The sequence below is a fragment of the Cygnus olor genome, chromosome 5 (assembly GCF_009769625.2).
Source record: "Cygnus olor isolate bCygOlo1 chromosome 5, bCygOlo1.pri.v2, whole genome shotgun sequence".
NCBI lineage: Eukaryota > Metazoa > Chordata > Aves > Anseriformes > Anatidae > Cygnus > Cygnus olor.
This window is the reverse complement of record NC_049173.1, coordinates 18803718-18814566: the sequence shown is the minus strand read 5'-3', so window position 1 is coordinate 18814566 and position 10849 is coordinate 18803718. Positions and strand designations below refer to the sequence as shown.

The 10849-nt window shown below is 40.9% G+C and overlaps 1 protein-coding gene across 2 annotated transcripts in view; it reads right to left on the bottom strand.

Annotated features, from left to right (window-relative positions):
- Positions 1-502: 502 nt before the first annotated feature.
- KCNK10 (potassium two pore domain channel subfamily K member 10) overlaps positions 503-10849 on the bottom strand; it is a 71230-nt gene continuing 60883 nt past the window's right edge. For both annotated transcript variants that reach the window (XM_040559531.1, XM_040559532.1), the window contains 2 exons: positions 9725-9867; positions 503-7696 (listed from right to left, as the gene is read on the bottom strand). In XM_040559531.1, coding sequence (XP_040415465.1) covers positions 7073-7696; positions 9725-9867 — 767 coding nt within the window. In that variant the 3' untranslated portion in view covers positions 503-7072. The remainder of the gene's footprint in view (positions 7697-9724; positions 9868-10849) is intronic.

Below are 10849 nucleotides of genomic sequence, written 5' to 3'. Positions count from 1 at the left end.
AAGGTCATGCCCTGAAAATGGGAAATCAAGTGAACAACCAGAATGAGAATGTGCATAAACTAGAAAATGCAAATAACCACTTTTTCAAGAGTGATATAGAGTAGCTAAAGTAGGTCCAGTTAGCAGACACTAAAATAGGGGTGTGGGTTTTGGAGAAATAAATCTTGAGTTACACAATAAATGCACAAATAACAAGAACCAGTAAAGACTGTGTAGCATAGCAAGTATATAAAGAATAGCAAAATAATTAAAACAAAACAAAACAGAAACAACAACACGGGCTTTATGTCAAGGGAAGGCTCAGCCATGAGGGGTCTCTACAGACTTTACACAGAAGTATCAACCATGCTTACAGGAATCCTTTGTCACCTATGTTTGCTGACAACAGACCCACAGTTCAACAGGTTGCAGCATCTGTTGGTGCAAACTGCATCTGTTGGGAAACTGCAAAAGGTGAGATTAATCACAGCTCCTCCGCTCTTGATGGATGATAGGAAAACAAAAATCAGAAAAAAACCAACAACAACAGGAGAAGTGTTTTCATCATCTAGAAGGTCTTTGTTGCTTTTTTCCATCTTAGTAAAACATTACATCATATAATAAAGACAATAGCAGCAAAATTTATCAAGATGGTACAAGCACATTCTGCTTTGTACCCCGATAATGACATTTATGAAATTGTCCCTTTTCTGAAAATGCCTTTCTAAAGCACCATAAAATCTTACAGAGAGAGAAAAAGAAAGAGGGACAGAGACAAGAGAGTAGATAGAATATCTTTTTAAGTAGATTTATGATTGCTTATACTATGATTTGAAGTTGATCAGGAAAAAAATAAATAGACCAGCATCCCACCAAAATGTTTTCCCAAATTTTAGAGAAAAAGAAAATTCAAATGCAGGGTTGAAAATGACTAATCGTGGTTTCTCAGCCCAGTCCACAAGGTCTAGATCAATTTGTACTAGAAAAAAATGAGCCTAAAACTGCATTGGAACATTGGCCTGAACAAATTCAAATTGTTGCAAAGTTGTTATCCAGATACAAATCCTGCCTTTTTCTAATAATAGTTACTACATGACTCCAAGATCTGGAAAACTGCTAAATGGGAGGCTGAAGGCTGCTATGTTTGGCTTACATCTCACAATAGGCACTATAAACCTTCCTCTTTAAGCACCCAGTTCTCACAAGGAAAAAGAGTGTGTGGGTGGAACATATTTGGGAGACTAAAATATTCTCTTACATGCCACATATCACCTGCCTGTGATTTGCTCTCAAGGAGCTCAGCCAAGAAAAGCACATCCTAATTGTCTCAAAGGGGCACTTGCTAGAGAAATGCCCTCCTTCCTCTAAAGCAGTGTAGGTATTAGTGGCAAGATTTTGCTGAGACACAACTTGTCTGCAGATATGAGGGAGCACAGAAGTTCACGTCTACCTGCACAGAATGGCAGGCATCACCACTGAATCTGTGTGCAAGAACTGGTTGCATGGGCTGCGTGAAGGGTGGGCACATGCACATGTTCGCATGGCACCTTTTTCAGTAGGTTCCTGAGTACTCACCAGCACTGTGGACAAGACCTGCCCTTAGATTGGGTGGTCCTGCGTGGAGCCAGGAGTTGGACTCAATGATCCTTGTGGGTCCTTTCCAACTCGGGATATTCCGTGCTTCTAGACTGACCTATTCAACCCAGCGTGATCCGGCTCCCAGAGTATGTGCTGGCTTCATCAGGACAACCCCAAATTAGCTTTTGCAAACTGCTTCTTTAGAGTGTTTGATTTCATCAGCGTGAGTCAACATGGTCTAACATCATTATGTACTTGAGTTGTGCTGGCAGGCAGGAACAATTATGCTCCAAATCAGCAATGGTATTAACGAGACTAACTGCTACTGGTAGGGAACAAGATGGGGACCTTGGGAAGAATTAGGCAACCTACAGAAACTTCCAAATCTGCATTTCTGTGATGATATATTTCAGGCAACTAGTTTCATACATTAATCTACCAGCTTCTATTTGAGTTCCACAGATTTGTGTTGATTTGCATTTGTGTTTTCATTGATATTTTATTGCCTAGGGAACCATTTCTGAAGCTGGGCTTATTTGTATTTAGTATTGACGTAACGCCATCTCGGTAAGTGCAAATAGCACTTCAGTGCTCAAACAGCAGATCTTCACCCTAAAAAGCTTAAAAATAAGAAGCTAGCTCCTCTTTACTGCACTGACTTTGATGGGAGCAGATTTTGGTCTTAGATTAAAGAAACCACAGTTCAGAACAAACAGAGGTACGGAAAGGACTGAAGCAGTTCCCAGTCACCCTTTAAATTTGTGTCTGTTTAGCAGAAGATTTCTTGTTCCAGTTTAATATACAAGATTACATAAAGCTTGGTCTTTGCCTGTTATTTATTTTTAGTGGATGATGGGAAAAGTGAGACTAGCAGACATCATGCTACCTGACAACACAAGTAAGCCCCTGAGAAAACCAAAGCTGGCAAACAAATAAACAGCCCATGTACAGCATAAACACACATTCTTCAGGAAAATACAGGATTTTTAACACCCTGAACTCACAGACATAATTTGTTTATCGTGGATTACAGAGAATTTTGCAGAAAGTCTCTGGCATTGCCCATTAATGGCTTTGGAAGAAGCAGACTTCTACTAGAGACATCATAAAGCCAGACAGCAAAAGCTCAGATGGTTTATAATTTCACAGCAACAACAAAATCAGATTTCGTTAATATAAATCACTGCTTTTTTATTTACTATTATTTCTAATAACGTGTTTATTAGAAATAATGTTCCCTGTAAAAAAAGGACAATGAAATTCACAGACTGCCACATGGATGAAGTTACAAACCTTTTCAAAACCACTCATGCAAAATCTGCACAAGCTCAGTGATGGTTAATGGTTCAGGAGGATCCCCAAAGGAGCATGCCAGAAGTCTCCCGCACAAGACAGGAGAGAGTGGGATTGCAGAGCTAAAAGCTGTAGGAAAACAGACAGCTGAGTCTTCCTCTATGTGTGAGGGCTGCAGCTACAGAAAATCCATGTTTCCTTTGTTCTTTCAGGTCCCAATTCTCATGTCAAGTCATGTTGTGCTCAGTGCAGGATCTGAGAGTTAAAGTCAATAAGTCACCATTTTGCCTGACTTTATTTTTAGGCTGCTGTGACAGGTTATAATTAAGTGCAAGGAGACTTGGATATGCTTCAGACTATCTTTTGCCAAAACTTGCAGTAACGGTTGAACAGCCTCACTAGAAATAACAATTTTTTTTTCTAAGTAATTTAAATGCCAAGGGGTGAGAATTTTAACCACCAAGACATTCAATGTTTGAACTGAGATCCTCTCCCAAACTGCTACATATAACTAAAACCCAGAGATGGCCTTTGCCAGGGGAGAAGCAATGTAAGACAATAAAATGTCATTTTAGTTTTCAGACATCACTGGCTGCCACCCTACGCAATACACCCTTTGCACTTCCCACATTGTTATACAAATGGATGTGTATTGAGGTATTTAACAGGCAATCATATGGGAGAAAATATATGCTCCACTAGCAGACTGGCAGCGTTCTCAGCAAGATTCACAGACACACAAATGAGGGTGAAGGGGGGCAGAATGAAAAAGGTTATTTTGCTTTCATGTAAAAGGTCATCCAATGCTCTGTTCGGTATCTCACTGGGAGTTTATTCAGCATCACCCTCTGTCCCTGAAACAATCATATCCCAAACCAGAAGTGGGTGAAGACACAGCCTGGTAAAATGTCAGCCAGGGACTCCTGCATGGGATGGGCAGGCAGAAACTAAAGCGAGCCACAGATGCCATCAGCTAGAATCTGGACAGGATGCAGACTGAGAACTCGGAAAATTTAGAGATGAAAAATATACCAGGACTGCATTGTCCTTCTATCACATCACAGCAAGCAGTTCTGAATTTGGCCACCAAATATTACATCCTCAGCCACTTTGTCCATGCTGACGTGTTTTCTGTGATTTGCCCACTAACTCCCTGCTCTCGCAGACAAGGCCTACAAGAAAACTACTCTTGCTTTCCCTGCACAAATGCACTGGCTATGACTAAGCCTTATTTTTCACGGAGAGGTAACGTATCTCACATATCCTTACAGCTGTCTGTGCATCTGTGCAGGACTTTTCCTTTACAGACAAGCATTTCTTGCGACAATAACTCATTTGAGGAGCAAATCAAACTGCATGTGTGATGTTGTTTTTGGCATTTGGTAACCATGGAGAATTGTTAGCACAATCCGCATGTACTGCAGGCTTTCAGGCTCAGGTGACCTGCTTTTGTGTGCCTGATCCTTATACAAGCGAAGTGCAATATGGTGTAACCAGGCAGTACTTTAAGTCACGGGACCCCAGTCACACGTCTGAGCACTTCTGAACCTTGTCTGCAATTCAAATTCATACTCGAATTGTAGCTTTTGCTCCTAACTTCCTACTAGTCTACAGTAAAGCCCCAGATCTAAACAACAGAAAGCCTCACTACATCCAAGTGTACTTTATCCATCCTGGGTCCACAGAATGAGCACAAAAGGCTTCACTGAATTTCCGAGACTTCAGAGGACTTGCTCACGTGTGGCACTGGAGGTCCTACTTCATCCCATGCCTGCCCAAAACCAGGACTGACAGGAGGGCTTGAGGACTCCTGTGTTGAACAGACCTGCTTCCCCCTGGTCCCTGCCTGCAGCCTGAGCAGGATGGGGTCTGAGGGTGGCTGCAAGCTGCTGTCCATGTCATGGTGTGGCCCCAAAGCCTCCAGCAGCAAGGGCAGCTATGGAGTCAGCTGAAACCTTCCCTGGGGACGAGGCTCACCATCCTGCCTCCAGTATGCCAAAGCCAGCAGACAGCCCTGAGCCTTTAGAGATTCATTGGTGACCTAAGCAGAATGCAATTTCTGTAGGACCTTATTGAGTTAAAGTAATCCCAAATGACCTGAAATTTTTCAAACATTGTTTTTCATCCTTAATTTTCAGACAGATAAAGGAATTAGAAAGATGATGTGATACTTCAAGTGAAGTGAATCAGCAGACAGAACATACCAAGAACTTTTCCTCTTCTGCACTAGTGATATTTGGCTTGCTCCTGCAAATGGTGCAGAGTCAATTAGATATGCAAATATGGATACTAAAAATTTGCATTTTCATTGCCATGTTTCTATTCATAGCCTTGGCAATCATATTCTGGTGACCAGTCATATTTTGAGTTGGTTCGTTGTGCATGAAATCTAAGAAACTATCACAGAAAATGGAGCATGCATTTCTGTGTATGCAGATATGGGCATGCAATTCCAAAAGTCTGTGCCCATATGGCCTGTGAGTGCCTGTACGTTTGACTAGCTTATAGGACTTGGTATGTCTCTGCCATCTACATCCATGCTTACTTTACCTATACGCCTACAGCTTGAATTGCAAGACTATTTAAGAGTTGGAGAAGGCGCAGGGGAGGCATTGCTGGTGCAATCATGTATTTCATTTCTGGCATGCAAAATCTTCTATCTGCAATGGCAAACAGTAGCCTGCAGGCTGAGACTACCAAAACTAAGTGTTTTTCGTAATTCCTATTAATTATTTTGCAGCCTTTTCTTTGAATATTTACTATGAAGTCTAGGGATATTTGTGTGTCTTATATCCATATACGTCCAGACAGCACAAATGATTTTTTTAAAATGCCTACAGTTTGGTTACATTTCACTTTAGTCTGGAAATGCAGAGAGCTCATGTTTAGATTTGTCAAGAAAAGAGATAGCAAATGCCAAACAAAGATAATACCTGAAAAGGAAATTAAAACAAATAATTCAAAATACTTATTTAAAAAGTTACAAAATATGACAGCATTAATGGCACTTAAAGCTATAAGCACTTAAAAGATTACCACCATATTTTTCTCAACTTCTTTTCCTAAATTTCTTTTCTTTTTTTTTTTTTTTAATTTGAGATTATGACTGCAGCTCGTGCCTAGACCCAAACCCAGCAAAAGGGGCATAGAGCCCTGAGATTCTATGGTTGCCCTGGCCCTCATTTGAATAATGTATATGCTCTTATTTCTATTTTTAAAAATTCAAATTCAGCTACAGAGAACAGCAGTATGCTGACATGCAAAAGCTATAGCTTTCCTTCTGCCTTCGTAGTCTTACAGCATTAAAATTGAAAGGTTTTTCAGTGGTAGAAAGTGTGAATGAGAAATTCTTTTAAAAAACTGTTGGCCCACTGTTTTATACACCTAGTCAAATATCATTAAATTAATGTTTCTCTTCTTTTAAACAACATAGCACTAGATGTTGCATTTTCTTCATATGCACGTTCTTGCTGTGAGTTTACATTGAATATTTCCTACAAGAGAATAAAATCCATTTGTTTCTTTTCTTTTTTCTTTTTTTTTTCTTTTTCTTTTTCCACTGGTTAAGATAAATACCCACAGAGTTTTTTTCTTTTTTTTAATGAAAAGAGCAATCCGACCCTTAAATATGTCTCTGTTGATTTTTCAAACCAGCATCCAGCTGGTGGCTGTGTCCACTGACATTCGTTTGGAGTTTAGAAAGATAATGCATCTGGTTCAAAAATGGAAAAAAAAAATCTAGCTTGGATCACGTGCCAAAACATAAACTAAGCCTTACTGAAGGTTTCTAGTTCACTCCAATAATTTCTCCTCTTTTTAATCACCAGGGGAAGGCTTAATGAATACATATTCCATTACAAAGATACACTCCTTTTTATCGCTTTCAAAGGCTCCTCTTACATAGCTGCCTTTTGTCTAATGTTATGCCATGGTCATATCACTCTGGTGGTATCGCCGTGGTTCAGTCTCTTCCTTTGCGTTTTGCCCTGGTAATCTTATACAGGCTGAAATTTCCATGTGCGTAGTTTTCTGTTGCCATTCTGCAGTGCTGTGTTCCTGACTTGTTTTGGCAGAGCAAGCTTGAGTCTTTATGGCACAGTGAAATATTCTTCGATGCTATATAATTCAGACTGAATAAGGAGTCTGTATAAGGCACGTGTCTCAATATATATATGTATATAAAACACTAACATTGTTAATTCAAGTCAAGCATCTTTTACATTTAATTTCTGTCTTCAAGTAATGCTTTGTTTTCATGTTCCCTTTCTTTGGTTTCAGTGGGGATCACTCCATTCTCCAGGTCCGAGTGCTGCTGGATGCAGTTGGTCAGGACTGCAGTGCTAGACGAGTTTTCAGAATTACACATCTTCTCTGTCTCCTCTTCCTTTTTTTCTTCGTCCAAGGAGTAGTTTCGGAAGGTCTCATAAATTTTACGCACATCCTCAGGGATGGTCTTTTTGAGGTCTTTGTTTTTCCTTTTGGTCATCTTAGCAGATGATCCAAACTTGTTAATGATGTTGTCCTCAGATGCCCCCTGCCCGTGCTTGTTGAGCTGATCTGACCCTTTAAGGCGCAGGTTATTAGGCCTGTTGTTGATGCTTTCCTGAGATGAGGCCTTGAAGCGTCCCGTTTCCAAGGCAGTAAAGACAGAGCGCTTCTCTGGAGACAGCATGTCTAAGGAGTGGGCTCTCTGGTCCAGGCCCAGGCGCCTGCGCTCCATGCTCCGGATGGTGGCAGCCCTCTGAAGTTTGTCGTGGATCTCCACACTGAGCCGCCGCCGTGTCTCTCTGAACTCCGCTGTCACGTTTGCTTTCCACTCAGCTGCATGGGCTTTTATTTCTCCAACCTTTACAACAAGAAAAATAAATTAATAAAAATGAAAATAAAGAAAGAAAGAACACACACAAAATGAAGTGACGTGTTCCTACAGAACAGTAGCATAACCACCTTTTTGTCTGGCATAGATTTGGAGACGAGTCCCAGGTCCAAAGCATACATCTGGGCCAAACTTCAGCAGCAAAGTGTTTATACTCAGGAAGGGTCTAAAGATACCAACACGTGACTAGTAAATGACTTATGTGGCATATCACTGGGCTACCTGTTTCACTTCTTGCCACCCCACAGATTTTATAGCTGTGTTCCGTGGCAGCACGCCTTCATGCTAATCTCTCCATGATTAAGAACAAAATTCATGACTTAAAATATCAGTAGTAGACAGTCAGGAGGGGGCAAAATTATTCACATATTATATACTAATATGTCTCAGAACAGCAAAGCAACCAGTGTGTAGCAATACAGCAATGTATTTTTCTGTATTGCTCATGGGCAGAGCTGTTCAGTCCCATTGAACATTCTGCTCAGTGCCACAAAGCAATTAATGTTGGGAATACCTATTAAGTAACTTCAAATACTCCAAAAACCTGCTGATGCTTCCAGTCTAGGGTCCCTTCTCCCGGTCAGCTCTAGCTGTCTTTAATGGAGGTGCCCATTGCATAACTGTCCAAATAACACCCCCTCAATCCAGCAATAAGCAAGCTGCTTCCTGAAGGAGGTGTTTTCAAAACACATCAACATTCTGTGTGGGCACCACGAGGATGTCCTTAAATGTCTCACTGTTCTGTTCTCTTTTACTCCTTTGCACCTGAGAGAACAATAACAACTAAGAATAAAGCACTGACATGGCTGCTGAACAAATACTTCTTCCTGAAAGACAAATAAAAAAAAAAAAAAAGACATGACCAAGCAATATCTCAGTCAACACAGGCCTTTTCTAAAGCTCATCTAAAGGAGAACAGATTCAGAAGTACAACGTTTGCAGCAGCCCACCAAGGTCAATGGCTTCCTTGGACTGCTGGGGCCAGAACTCCATTTCTGCATCCAGTGGTCCAGGTGAACAGATGTCCTCCTAGAACTGGATTACCTGTGGTAGCAGGTATCTCACATCCACCATAAGAGCTCAAATTCCCACCTATGGGTGCCATAGCCAAGCGCTGTCTTGCTACTGAGCAGCCTGACAGGCAATGCTCACCCCTTTTATTTGTGGAGCTGCACAATTTGTGGGCCTCGGGTGGGTCAGCTGCCTTCATAAACTATAAACAGCACTGCCTCTGTCAAATTTTGGTTATTCCTGCTCTTTAGTTGACCCTTCCAGGTCAGCTTTGCTAGGAATGCAGGAGGAGATTGCATTAAAAATTGAAATTATATTAACCTCCTCCACAGCAGGCTTCAGCTTCAGAGCTACAGCAATTACCTTTCATTTTCCACTCTTATTCTGAGCACTAGCAATATTGTCTTTGAACCATGGAGGGCATGTTCTAAGTGTATTTAATCATGTTTTCCCTGATGCCGCCTACTCAATTTCTTCAAACTTTAAAAACACGGGGGCCTAAATCTAAAACCTTACTCAGAACCATATTCTTTGACATAGGGAAAGGTGGGGAAACTCAGTGTTGAAGCCTGATTTAAAGGCAGATTATTGTTTAATAAGGAACAGAGCCAACTAATGTCTTAAAAATCCATGCACCTCTAATTTTGAAGAAAGAGCACTTGAAATTTTTATGACAGTTTTCAAGCTTGCTTCAGAGTGAAGGCCAGCCTCGCTTATTTCATAATTGCAATCCTACCGGTGTGTTCTGTGTATTCAATAGTACTGATAGAGGTGAAACAACATAGGTTTGCTTCAGTTGCTTTTTTCCACCCTTTGTGAAAAAGGTAAAGATCAGAGCTAATAGGATAGTGAAGACAGCCAGTGGAGTAAACCATGGGCAATATTGTGCATTGGTCAAGCAGAGGAGCATCCTTCATTAGATAAGCAGGAATCAGGCACTTAAAGCTCTCTTATAAAATGAAAAAACAATGAGATATTATGTCATACCTCTTCTTTTGTCTTCTTGGACAGGACTCTTAACCAGTCTCCAATCATACTCAGGACAGCAGCAAAATAGGCAAGGCCAACAAGGATCCAGAACCACACTAAGGGTTTATACCACTCCCGGTAATGGATGTCAGCATTTCCTCCTGCAATGAGCATATACTTATGCTTAGGAAGCATGAGATGCCAAAATTGATGACGAAATATCTGAAATTCTGGGAAATTCCTTAAAATATTTCTTTACTCTTGCCAACACCATTGTAGTTCTAATAAAAGATGAGAGGCTTGTCAGATGGGAGGAACAGTCTGTTCTTAATTTAAGATTCTTCAAAATTGCGTATTGTTCTGCTGCTATATGACCTGCCAGAGCACCTAGTAAACTTTTTCTTCAAATTGCTGATATTCTGAAGCAATTCTGAAATTCCTGCTTCAATAGTACTTGCAACAGCACGAACACATTTTCAAGAAAAAAATTAATACAGCTAGTCTCCCTTATCCTGAACTGCCTGCAGCCTGGTAATTTGGATACTTCACAGTTCAGTCCCCTCAGGTGATAGTGTTTCTAGATTCTTTGTCTTTAAATACAGGATTCAGAGACCTCTGTGTATAAGACAGAAAATAACTTTGCCTTCCCCTCCAAATCTGGGTATTTGATAGAAAGCCAATGCTGTGTAAGCTCTGATAATAAGGATATACTATCTGCTTGGATATCAGTTATAGGATGCATTCTCTGGCCAATGACTTTAGAGGAGATATGTATCAAATGAAGCAACAAATATCACAGAATCACAGAATGGCGATTCAGGCTGGAAGAGACCTCTGGTGGTCATCTGGTCCAATCGCCCTGCTCAAGCAGGGTCACCCAGAGCAGGTTCCCCAGGACCATGACCCGTTGGCTTTTGAATACCTCCAAGAAGGGAGACTCCACAACCTCTCCAAGCAACCTGCACCAGTGCTCAGACAAGCAGGAATCTTAGATGCTTTTCATGCAAGTCTCAGGAAGAGTTAGTAAAACAAATACGTGGGCATTTGGCAACTACAGTGAAGGGCCTAAAAGAAATGCAGTAGTAGCACCTAGGCTGCTACCTACCACAGAACAGGATAAACCTTTGTAAAAGAAAGCAGCTA